This window comes from Aythya marila (assembly GCF_965140915.1).
Source record: "Aythya marila genome assembly, chromosome: W".
Taxonomy (NCBI): Eukaryota; Metazoa; Chordata; class Aves; order Anseriformes; family Anatidae; genus Aythya; species Aythya marila.
In genome coordinates, this window is record NC_139081.1 from 8819882 (window position 1) to 8832905 (window position 13024).

General features: G+C 44.8%; 2 protein-coding genes across 4 annotated transcripts in view; one reads left to right on the forward strand and one right to left on the reverse strand.

The window, feature by feature from the left end:
* LOC309889474 (very low-density lipoprotein receptor-like) overlaps positions 1-13024 on the reverse strand; it is a gene marked incomplete at both ends in the record, with an annotated part of 519757 nt that overhangs the window by 165083 nt on the left and 341650 nt on the right. The window lies entirely within an intron of this gene.
* The window catches only part of LOC309889430 (kinesin-like protein KIF2A), a gene marked incomplete at both ends in the record, with an annotated part of 127001 nt that overhangs the window by 42413 nt on the left and 71564 nt on the right, over positions 1-13024 (forward strand). For all 3 annotated transcript variants that reach the window (XM_082782265.1, XM_082782266.1, XM_082782267.1), the window contains one exon: positions 7474-7568. In XM_082782265.1, the coding sequence (XP_082638391.1) occupies positions 7474-7568 (95 nt within the window). The remainder of the gene's footprint in view (positions 1-7473; positions 7569-13024) is intronic.

Consider the following 13024-nt stretch of genomic DNA (forward strand, 5'->3'; position numbering starts at 1 on the left):
CACAAGAATACGTTTCTCTAAACTTACATTTTTCATATATCACTTTTCCTTTGATTCCAGATTGACATCTGGGCCAAGCCTTAAAACAGTAGCAGAAGATTGTACCAGTGTAAGCTTGATGAGTTTGCCAGTTTCCACAGTGATGAAAAAAATTTTGTGTTCTTGCAGACCCAGCATTGCAGCAATGGCAGAAGTGGCACTGCTACAGGAAAAAAAAAAAAAAAAAAAAAAAGTGGTCTCTTGCTATTTTGCTAACAACCCAGAAAGCTAATTAAAACAGTTCTACAACAGTGTTCTTACACAAAATTAAGTCACTAGAGGTTATTAGCTGCAGAAAAATACATTGAGAGGTGTACTGAGGACTTCGCACAAAGAAAACTTGCACAAAAATGCTCATCTAAAGAGTATTTCCAAAGAAGTGAAGTGCAGGAATGCCATGCTGACTGAGTCTGCTTCAACACAATCACCAGCAGAATTAGGGCATGGTCCCAAGGGCAGGATGTGCTTATGCAACATTGTTTGGGTGCGGAGGAAAGGAGGAAGGTCTGTGTGCAGCAGGGAGGGCATGGCTGTGGTTCCTGCCCCTACATCTGTTTTTTTCCAAATCTATGCTGATGCACACAGAGGAAGGTGAGAACTGTGCTCATCGTGCATGTTGGGTATTGTATGGAATGAGCACAGTGTAAATAGTGGTTGTGTTCATGCTACCGTTTACTTGCCCTAAGCAAGTTTACTTGCAGCATAAGCACCAACATTGACATGGTGGGTACCAGAAGTCCAGAAGTGAGGATCCAGACTGCTCTCACTGTGTTTGGGGGTAGGGCTGAGGCGTGCTGAGAGAGTGCTGTTCAAGAAGCAGAAATGGCAGCATTTATTCGGGAAAAAATACGGCTCAGAGAAATAAAAACTTGCAAGTGCTAGAGGAAAGGATCCAAAGAAAGGGGGAGAGGTCTGGGTTTTTTTCTTCTTCTTTTTTTTTTTTTTTTTCTTTTTAATAAGTAAAATACTACTTGACCTTTTTTAGTAGAGAATTGAATCTTATTCTTGGGGAAAGGACAAGCACAGAGGATAAAAATGGTTGTGTAATGTAATGTTCACAGTAAGATAAGTGCTGCAGATGTGAAAACACTGCTGCTTAGGGTGCCAGCTGCTTCATGAGTCCCTGTGTTTGCTGTACTTTCATTTGAGTTTTAGTCAGTCTGTCCCTCTGAATGCTACATTAGACTGCACATATTTGCTGGTACCTTCCCTGACCCTTGCAGCCTCTCTTTTTGCTTAGGTTTAACTTGGTGTGAAAGATTAGGCAGCCTTTACAATAAAAGAAATGCTAAAAATATACATCTCTTTCTTGTGTTGTTATGTGAGATAATTTGGGATACCAGTTAAGGTTTTTCTTCCTTTCTGTCCCTCAGCAGGCCCTAAAAGGTTTGGTTTGTATAAAACTTTGGATTACTTTGGAGAACTTTGGAGAACTACCAAATTATGACTGAAATAGCTAAATCAGAAGTTTGAAACAATGGGTGGATGAGACAACTTGGGTTGATTTGGGGATTGGGCGTTTCAGAAAGCTCTTTGTTCTTGAGCTCGGAAGAAGCAGTCCTCGAACAATAACCAGCTATCTTGGGCCCCTTTTCCTTCAAGTACCTTGTCCCATGGGATTCCCCCTAGCAATTGCTTGAAAAGGCCAAAGTTGGCCGTACTGAAGTCCAGGGTTGCAATTCTGCTTGGTACTCTGTTCCTGCCACATGAGATCCTGAACTCCACCATATCATGGTCGCTGCAACCAAGGCTGCCCTCAACCGTCAATGCTTCAACCAGCCCCTCCTTGTTAGTGAGAACAAGATCCAGCAGCGCTCCTCTCCTACAGGACAGACCCAGAGCAGCTGACCCAAACTAGCCAAAGGGGTATTCCATACCATCTGATGTCATGCTTGTTGCCTCTCTCCGTGCTACCCCAGCCCGAGAGACAACATCGATTGGCTGCCTGGACGCCTGCTCCCCAAGCAGGGACACCAGAGACAGACACGCACGTGTCTAGCTCAAGTGCCAATTTATTGCTGCAGAGCATAGCTTCTTATACCCATACACGCGACTGCCCCGGATCCCCGTGACCCTTTGTTCCGCCCACGGTCCCTCCCAGTCCTCCCCCCACATTTCCTCCCACAATGCTAAACAATATATAGGGGTGGCTAGCCGGGGGGAAGGAGGGCCGGACTGCTCAGGGTTGGGCTGGGCATCGGTCAGCGGGTGGTGAGCAATTGCATTGTGCATCACTTGTTTTGTACACATTATTATTAGTAGTACTATTATCATCATTATTGTTATTATTATTATTGTTATTATTATTTTCCTGTCTTAATAAACTGTCTTTATCTCAACTCACAGGCTTCACTTTCCCATTTCTCTCCCCCATCCCAGAGAGGGAGGGGGGAGGGTGAGCAAACGGCTGTGTGGTGTGTAGCTGCCGACCGAGTTAAACCACAACAGGTGGCCTGTAATAGACACCCACAACAGCATCCCCCATGCCAGCCTGCCCCTTAATTCTCACCCACAGACTCTTAACTCGCTCTTCATCCGCCCCGGACAGTACTCAATACATTGTAGTTGCTCTCTCACATAAAGAGCAACTCTGCCACCTCACCTTGCTGGCCTGTCTTTCCTGAGCAGGACATACCCATCCATGACCACATTCCAATCATGTGAGCTGTCTCACCATGTCTCTGTAATTGCCACTAGATCATAGTCTCCTGACCGAACACAGATTTCTAACTCCTTCTGCTTATTCCCCATGCTACATGCATTGGTGTGCAGGCACTTCAGGGAGCAAGCTGAGCACGCCAATTTCACCTTAGGGGGTGGGAGGCCTCCTGGTCTTCATCACTGCTAGGGCACTGCCCCACCAGTGCAAGCCCAGCTACAACCCCCTCCCCCTTCGGATCTAGTTTAAAGCTTTCCAAATGAGCCATGCTAATTCCTGTCCCAGAACCCTTTTGCCCCTGTGAGATAAATCTTTCTCGCATACTACTGTCAGGCCTGGTGTCTCATAAAACCAGCCATTATCAAAGAACCCAAATCCCTGTCTGTAGCACCAGTCACATAGCCAATCATTTATGGACCGGATCCTTCTATTCTGTCCCACGTCATCACCCCAGAATGGAAGGAGGGAAGAGAAAATGACTTGTGCTCCAGACTCTTTCACCAACCGTCCCAAGGCCTTGAAGTCTTTCTTCATTCCCCTCAGACTGCAGGATGCAGCTTCCTCCCCACCTATCTGGAAGATCAGTAGTGGGTAGTACTCTGTTGAGCACACCAGGTTGGGGAGTGTCCTGGTGATAACCTTGATCTGGGCTCTAGTTAGACTACAGATTTCTCTTTGATGAGGGTCAATTCTGCATATTGGGCCCTTTGTTCCTCTCAGAAGGGAATCTCCTACTACAATTACCCTTCTTTCTTTATTTTTGGAGGTGGTCTTGAGGCATGGTGTCAGCTGCCTCTTCTGATGTGACCTCGTGGCAGGCCTTCCACCACATCCTCACCTACCTCTCCTTCAAGATCCAGGGCCTCAAACCTATTATGGAGGGGCACCTGGGGAAGCAAAGTAGGAAGGGAGGGAGGGGGGTTGCCTGCGACGCTGAACTGGGACTTGCTTCCAACCCTCCTTGTCTTTTTGGTCCTCTCCCTCTGCCTGATAGCGACAGGGCAGGGGTTCCACCATCCTCTAGGGGGCATCTCCCCAGCACCCTTCCCTCTGGCACACCAGGGAATTACTCCACCAGTCCATCTTCTGCTCACACACCCTGCTGCTTCTCAGTCTCTCCACCTCTTCCTTGAGCTCAGCCACCATGACGAGCAGACCTTCCACCTGAAAACAGGCGGTCTGGCTGCACTCCCTGCAGCCAGAGGCCTGAACAGCTACCTCTCTCAGGTCCCCTCCATGGGCCGCAGGAGAACTTCTGCTCCAGCACCCGGAGCACCTCCTGCCATCCTTCTGCACTGACCTTGGTGTCTGCAGGGCTGTTTCTCACTCCTCTCTCTCCCAGCTGCTGTTGCACAGCAGTTTTTCCCTTTCTTAAATATGCTCTCACAGAGGCGTAACCAGCATTGCTCATTGTCTCAGCTCTGGCCAGCGACAGGTCCCTTTTGGAGCTGGCTGGAACTGGCTCTTATCTAACATGGGGCAGCTTCTGGACTCTTCTCACAGAGGCCACCCCTTCAGCCCCCCGCTACCAAACCCTTGCCACGGAAATCCAATATACCCTTCTTGTAGTGAGGGGCCCAAAACTGAACACAGTATTCAAGGTGCAGTCTCACCAGTGCCACGTACAGAGGGACAATCACTTCCCTAGTCAGGAGGCCATTGGCCTTCTTGGCCACCTGGTCACACTGCTGGCTCATGTTCATCTGTCTATCGACCAGCACCCCCAGGTCCTTTTCTGCTGGGCAACTTTCCATCCACTCTTCCATGAGCCTATATCACTGGATTGGGCTGTTGTGACACAAGTGCAGCACCCAGCATTTAGCCTTGTTGAATGTCATGCAATTGGACTCAGCCCATCAATCTAGCCTATTCAGATCCTTTTGCAAAGCCTTCCTACCCTCAAGCAGATTGACAATCCTGTCCAACTTGGTATAATCTCCAAATTTACTGAGGGTGCACTTGATCACCTCATTCAGATCACTGATAAAAATTTTAAACAAACTGTCCCCAGTGCTGAGCCCTGGGGAACACCACTGGTGACCGTCTGCAAACTGGATTGAACTCCATTCACTATGACTCTTTGAGCGGGGCTGTCCAGCCATTCTTTTACCCAGTGAACTGTACAACTGTCCAAGCCATGAGCAGTCAGTTTCTCCAGAAGATGCAAGGTGGAGGAGACCTAGACAATGACAGGTAGATACAGACCAAGATGGGTTTCATACTTAAACAGGTGTCCAGTGGAAGCAATGTATACATCACAGAATCAAAGAATTTCAAGTGTGGGAGAGACCTCAAGATCATCGAGTTCAACCTCTGACCTAACACTAAGAAGTCCTCCACTAAACCACATCATTAAACTCTATATCTAAACGTCTTTTAAAGACCTCCAGGGATGGTGACTCCACCACTTCCCTGGGCAGCCTGTTCCAATGCCTAACAACCCTTTCGGTAAAGAAGTTCTTCCTAACATCCAACCTAAAACTACCCTGGCGCAACTTTAGCCCGTTCCCCCTTGTCCTGTCACCAGGCACGTGGGAGAACAGACCAATCCCCACCTCACTGCAGCCTTATTTAAGGTATCTGTAGAGAGCAATAAGGTCACCCCTGAGCCTCCTCTTCTCCAGGCTGAACAAGCCCAGCTCCCTCAGCTGCTCCTCGTAAGACTTGTTCTCCAGACCCCTCACCAGCTTCGTCGCCCTTCTCTGGACTCGCTCGAGCACCTCCATGTCCTTCTTGTAGCGAGGGGCCCAAAACTGAACACAGTACTCGAGGTGCGGCCTCACCAGAGCTGAGTACAGGGGGACAATCACTTCCCTAGACCTGCTGGCCACACTGCTTCTTATACAAGCCAGGATGCCATTGGCCTTCTTGGCCACCTGAGCACACTGCTGGCTCACATTCAGCTGACTATCAACCAATATTCCCAGGTCCTTCTCCGCCAGGCAGCTTTCCAGCCACTCATCTCCCAGTCTGTAGCTCTGCTTGGGGTTATTGCACCCCAGGTGCAGGACCCGGCACTTGGCCTCGTTGAACTTCATACAGTTGGCCTCAGCTCATCGGTCCAGCCTATCTATATCCTCCTGCAGAGCCTTTCTACACTCAAGCAGATCGACACACGTGCATAGCTTGGTGTCATCTGCAAACTTACTGAGGGTGCACTCAATGCCCTCGTCCAGATCATCGATGAAGATATTAAAGAGGACCGGCCCCGGCACTGAGCACTGGGGGATGCCACTACTGACTGGCCTCCAAATGGATTTGACTCCACCACAACTCTTTGGGCCCGGCTATCCAGCCAGTTTTTAACCCAACAAAGCGCATGCCAGTCCAAGCCACGAGCAGCCAGTTTCTTGAGGAGAATGCTGTGGGAAACGGTATCAAAAGCCTTGCTGAAGTCAAGCAGCACAAGAGGGAACACATACACAAAGTAATGTGCTATATAACTCAGTTTGGAAAACAGGCACAGCAGACCTGAGATCACAAAAATCAGCATTGTGATTAACAACTATTAAACTGATGTAACGCTTATAAAATTTTTGTTTTAACATGCTCTGGTCAGATCTTTTATCTCAACCTTTCGATCCCCATGCTGGGTGCCAAAAGCAACTGGTGTGGTTTAACCCAGCCGGCAGCTAAGTACCACATAGCCATTCGCTCCTCCTCCCTCTCTAGGATGGGGGGAGAGAATCAGACAAAAAATGAATCCTGTGGGTTGAGATAAAGACAGTTTTATATATATAAGAGTTTTTTATATATATATATATATATATTTCCCTTTTTGGGAGTTGATACAAATAAAACATTATTTAAAGTTCATTTCTACCATATCATGCATGTTTCCCTCTGAAATGCAATGACGTAAGGGATTGCTTGTGCTATGGCTCCTTAAAATAGAGTATCAGAGGAGCAGTTCTATTGGACTTGTATTCTTCAGAAAGTCTAGTTTTTGGTATTAGTGCAAAGCATGGATGTGAACTCACTGTGACACTTGGATCTTGATCTTTTTGTGTCAGCACATGGCTGCTCTGCTCATCTAATCACTCCTTGCTACCATGCCTAGAAAATACGATAAAGTGTGATAGAGGATATTTTAAAAAATAAATTATACTTCATATTTAGTAAGGAAAATCTGTACTCCTACTGGAAGTTTACTGGGTTTGTTCTTCTTTATGGGGGCTTGCTGGCTTGATGTCTTTCACTGGAGAAGTCTTAGCAATGGGATTCTAAGAATTTATGCTAGTGGTGTTTGATAAAGTGATGATTTTTATTATTGTTGCAGGAAATTTAGTTTTAGCTGAATTACCAACTGAATATAATTTTAGGGAGATTTACTCCTATGTCAGGACATTTAATGTTGTATTGTCCTAGAAAGGAGACAAAAAAGCCTTTGTAGAGCACACCACAGTAAACTTTCCTGTCCATGAAAGAATAGTGGTCTTGGAAATGTTATCAAAACTTCTGACAAAAAAAAAAAAAAGAAAAAAAAAGAAAAAAAAAAGAGTTTTTAAGTGGCATGGATTTCACATGGTATTTTTCTTACATACCACTCAATTTTCTGTTTCTTGATTTTTTTCACTTGGGCACTCTTTCATTAGAGCCTCAGCTAATGGATCACATCTATGCCAGTTTACAGTATGTGGCCAGGAACCATCTTTTATTTATTCCCTTTTTTTTTTTTTTTAACCTTCTTCTTCCTGCCTCTCTGCATACAGCAATTCAAATAACTTCTGGAATTTCATCTGATTAATAAATATTCATTTGTGTTTCCTTTCTAGGCCGAATTCACCAAGCTATGGTAACATCCCTAAATGAAGATAATGAAAGTGTAACTGTTGAATGGATTGAAAATGGAGATACTAAAGGCAAAGAGGTAAACTTTTAACTATTTTAAAACCTTTCTATTTAAAAAATACAGTGTAGTCTCTATGAATGTTGCTTTGGAATTTGAACTGGAAACAAAGAGATAATATAAATCCTAATTTACTTCATTATTCTTTGTTTACAGACTATTTGGAATAGGAGCTGTTGGGCAAGCATTGTCTTCTGTCGTACTGAATTTGCCTTTCTGAGCTCTATATCATAGCTTATAAACAGTGTTTTTCATCTATTGATTGTGAACTAGATTACAAAGGCTGACCTTGTTATCCCCTTTTTACAAGTAGAAAAATCAAATTTTTGAGAGGGAGAATGACTTGGAGTTCAGACAGGAATTAGCAGGACAGCTAATTAGAAATCCTTTTGTATTTGTTTTATTGAGGAATTCAAGTGCTAGCTTATTTATTTATTTCTCTCTTATTTATTTATCGTCTCTGTGGGAGATGATAATTTATTTTTTTTTTTAAATATGTGAACAGAAAAAGGAGGACCAGAGAAAACATAGGTTCCCTACTTGATGGGGATGGTCACCTCATAAACAAGGACATAGGCAAAGCAGAGACGTTTAATGCCTTCTTTGCCTCCGTCTTCAATGCCGATGATGGACTTTGGGACCCTGGGTACCCTGAGCTGGAGGACCGTGATGGTGGGAATGATAAACTCCCAGCCAACCCTGAATGTGTGTGGGATTTGCTGCTCCACCTGGATCCATACAAGTCCATGGGTCCGGATGGGACTCATCCCAGGGTACTTAGATAGCTGGCTGACGTCATCACAGGACCTCTCTCAATTATTTTTCAATGGTCTTGGGAATCTGGAGAGGTCCCAGTAGACTGGAAGCTGGCAAATGTTGCGCCAATTTTAGAGAAGGGCAAGAAAGAGGACCCTGGCAGCTACAGGCCTGTCAGTCTCACATCAGGGCCTGGTAAAATTATGGAGAAGATGATCCTTGAAGTTAGTGAAGCGCACCTGGGGGACAATGCAGTCATTGGTCCCAGCCAACATGGGTTCACGAGGGGAAGGTCCTGCCTAACAAATTTGATTTCCTTTTATGATAAAGTCACCCGTCTAGTCTATCAGGGGAAACCATCTGACGTGATCTTTTTGGATTTCAGTAAAGCTTTTGACACAGTTTCCCATAGGATCCTACTGGACAAAATGTCCAGCATACAGCTAGACAAAAGCATCTTACGATGGGTGAGCAATTGGCTGACAGGCAGGGCTCAAAGGGTTGTGGTAAATGGGGCTGCATCAGGCTGAAGGATGGTCACTAGTGGGGTCCCCCAGGGCTCCATTTTATGGCCAGGTCTCTTCAATGTTTTTATAAACGATTTGGATGTAGGACTAGAAGGTGTTTTGAGCAAATTTGCTGATACTAAACTTGGAGGAGTTGTTGACTCTGCTGAGGATGGAAAGGCCTAGCAGAGATCTGGACAGATTGGAGAGCTGGGCAATCACCAAACACATCAAGTTTAACACGAGCAAGTGCCGGGTCCCGCACCTGGGACGGGGCAGCCCTGGCTATATGTACAGACTGGGCGACGAGACACTGGAGAGCAGCCCCGCAGAGTGGGATCTGGGGGTTGTGGTTGACAGCAAGCTGAACATGAGCCAGCAGTGTGCCCTGGCAGCCAGGAGGGCCAAGCGTATCCTGGGGTACATCAAGCATGGCGTCGCTAGTCGGTCGAGGGAAGTGATTGTCCTGCTCTACTCTGTGCTGGCACGGCCTCACCTCGAGTACTGTGTGCAGTTTTGGGCACCACAGTACAAAAAGGATGTGAAACTATTGGAGACTGTCCAGAGAAGGGCTACAAAGATGGTGAAGGGCCTAGAGGGGAAGACGTATGAGGAGTGGATGAGGGCACTTAGCCTGTTCAGCCTGGAGAAGAGGAGGCTGAGGGGAGACCTCATCGCAGCCTACAGCTTCCTTGCGAGGGGTAGTGGAGGGGCAGGCACCTATCTATTCTCTTTAATGACCAATGATAGAACCCAAGGGAATGGTGTCAAGCTGTGACAGGGGAGGTTCAGGCTGGATTTTAGGAAGAGGTTCTTAACTGAGAGTTTTGTCGCACACTGGAACAGGCTCCCCAGGAAAGTAGTCACAGCACCAAGCCTGTCAGAGTTTACAAAGTATTTGGACTGTGCTCTTAGTCATGTGGTCTGAATTTTTGGGTAGACCTGTGTGAAGCCAAGAGTTGGACTCGGTGATCCTTATGGGGCCCTTCCAACTTGGGTTATTATATGATTCTATGAAAATAACTGCTGGATTTGCAAACAGATGCCTAGGAATACTAAAAAGCCCTTGTTTCTGCTATTCTGTTACCAGCAGCAATCGTCTCTGGATTCTCTAGATCTCTAAAAGCGATGGATTTTGCCCAGCCCTGGAAGAGAATAGATTTTGAAGTTGAGCTTCCTACACGTAATCCTGGTTACAATATAACTTGTTATCAAAGGTGTCTTTTAAAAAATACTGATGGAAATTCAGAGAGCAGTAATACTGAACCTAGGTGTGGAAATGTTACCTGTGATGTAGGAAATTATTCATATTGTTCCGAATGTGGTAATTACAGGAGTGCTAATATATATAATGCACACCAAAAACCGCGCGGGAATCATTTGGTAACTGGATGACCAGTCCCGAACTACAAAGGGTGGTATTGGCTATGTGGTAATAGGGCCCGGTAGGTGTTGCCCCTAGGATGGAAGGGAGCTTGCACCCTGGGGGCAATAATTCCAAACATAACCATTGTTGAGGATATTCAAAGCCAAAGCACAGGCATCCTTGGGACCCACCTACCCAGAATCAAGAGGACTTCCTCTAGTGGAGAGAGGAATAGCGTTTCAAAGTTTTGTGAGGTGGTTTTTCCCTTGGTTAGGGGTGAATGAATTAGAAAAAGACATTGTGAATATCTCAGCTGTAGTCAAAGAATTAGAAAATAGCACTCTAGATGCGATCCAGGCACTGCAAGAGGAGGTGACAAGTCTGTTAAAGATGGTATTCCAGAATCTACTGGTACTGGATTTATTACTGGCCTTGCACTTTGCAACTTGCAACTTGCCAGTTGCTGTATGTATGTAGACCAAACGGGGCGAATTGAGACTGATCTCAGAAATATTAGGGAGAAAACCAAGATCTTACATGAGGTGGCCCAAGACGACACTTCGTGGCGATTTAGAGACATTCGGGAAAAATTGACCTCGTGGTTGCCTGGATGGGATTGGCTCAAGCAACTATTTGATAGTATTCTAGTAATAATAGTACTGTGTATTTTGATCTGCTTGCTTATTCCTTGTATTATTCCTTGTATGACATATCAAAAATGTATGTTCTTGGCAGAGACTGTCATCTCCCATGACATCCGAAGAAAAATATTGTGCCCTAATGTTGGAAAAACTCGAGTGGGGGATGTGAAGAGGTTCAAAACCAACAATAGGAGTAAGAAAAGACGAAGGGGGAACTGTAAGAATTAAAGTTATGTTTTTGCAGTGCAAAATTCCACTAACTTTGCATATTTAAAAGCGATTGCACAGGGAATGTTAGTCATATAAAACTGCACATACAGGGCATAGTAACAAGCGTCGGGTAGGTTGTGAACCTATAGTACTCAGCCAATGAGGAATCAAGCATCGGGTAATAGGGGATATAGGGCTACGATACACTTCTGCTGCACACCCCTCCTTGCAGGACACCTGCCATTGCAATTGTGAATAAATCAGCTTCACAAGAGACCCTGTCTTAGAAAATTATTGGGATATTTCTCACAACAATGAACAGATTCCCAGAGATCCAGATGAAGTCAAGTGCACACAACCCATGTGGCAGAAATTTGTACGGAGCGCACTGTTGTTGTATGCCAATTCATTGGCAGTAATGACCTGGGAAGACGTATATGGTCTGAATTTTTGGGTAGACCTATGTGGTGCCAGCAGTTGGACTCAATGATTCTTATAGGTCCCTTCCAACTCGGGATATTCTATGATTCTATGAGTACAGATGCACAAATAACATAATATACCCTCAGTCTAGTCGCGTTCCATCTACCCTTTTTAGATACCAGCTAGGGTTAAAGAGAACCTTTTATTGGCCCACATATTTAATTAGGTAAGGACCTGTGTTGAAGATGGAAGGAGTTAGATTAATGGGAGGCAGAGTTGGTACAATTTCAAACATCTGTAGGGGCAGAGACTTCTTACCCTTTGCAGTTGACATAGATGTTGCTGTAACGATCATAAATTCAAATAGTAATTTGGTGTCTCTGTAACCCCAAAGATGGTACATAATTATAGGTTTGGTGAAAGTAAAATTGTGCCAACAGTCGGAATTTGGTTCAGTTATTTTGTTACAGTCAGTACTATAATTTTTGGGTCTGGAAGAATCAGCATAAATTGTCTTAATTTCAGTCGGCCTATTGTAAGTAGACCCATTAGTTATTCGGCAACTGATTTGTATTGTCTGACCTGAAGTGGCTTGGAGATCAGCCATCCAAAGAGAATCATTACAACCCATTCATCTTTTGAAAATATTTTGTTTACATGTAAAACTGAAGTAGTGAGATTTAGGTCCTTTTTGTTTTGAGATGTTCCAACACTTGCACTATACTGTGACAATGTGACAGTTCCAAGGGTCGTTATGAGATGTCACAGTTTCACAGTGAGATGTCTCAGCTCCATGCACAACCACAGTAACTAAGTTTTCCCTGACGGCACGTGTTCCCATAATTCCAGTGTATTTAACATGGGCTTGGGACCATGGCCATTCTGGGTCTTTCTGGCTACAAACCAAATGGGTTTGCATTAAGGTCAGGGTGAAGCATAGTTTTAGCAATCCAAACTGCTGATTTGTGATTCTCCAGCTGTCCACATGCAGTTCACTCAGGATTCCTGTGAACACAAAAGGAAATAAAATATGCTTGGTTGTATTCAACCAGCAGGATTAAAAAGAGGGTGAGATCCACTGGGTGCTAATCCGGTGTACATTTCCTGAACAATCTTTGGCTTCCCATGCATAGGGGTTTAGTTGAGCAGTGTTCTCTGAGTGTTTTCCATTGTGTCTCTTACACTTTCCTGACTTTTTCCGTCTATCAGGATGTGAAACAGGAATCTCTGCTAAGATTTTTGCAAAAGCATTGTGAGCAATTGTGGGGGAATGTTTATATCCTTGAAGAAGCCTATTATAGTATAATAGTATAATCCAAGTATATTGGATTCCTTTTCACGTGAAAGCAAACTGTGCTTTATCCTGTTCAAGAAGAATCATTAAGAACATATCTTTAACATCTAAGGCACCCATCCAAGGATGGGCAGTGACTTGTATCAATGTCACTATTTCTGCCATGTTCAGAACTGTGGCAGTTAAAGGTGTGGTATTAGCATTTAACTGTAATCTACTATAAAATGCTATTGCCTGGTTGGTTTCTTTACTGGCCACACTAGTGAATTGTAGGGTGAATA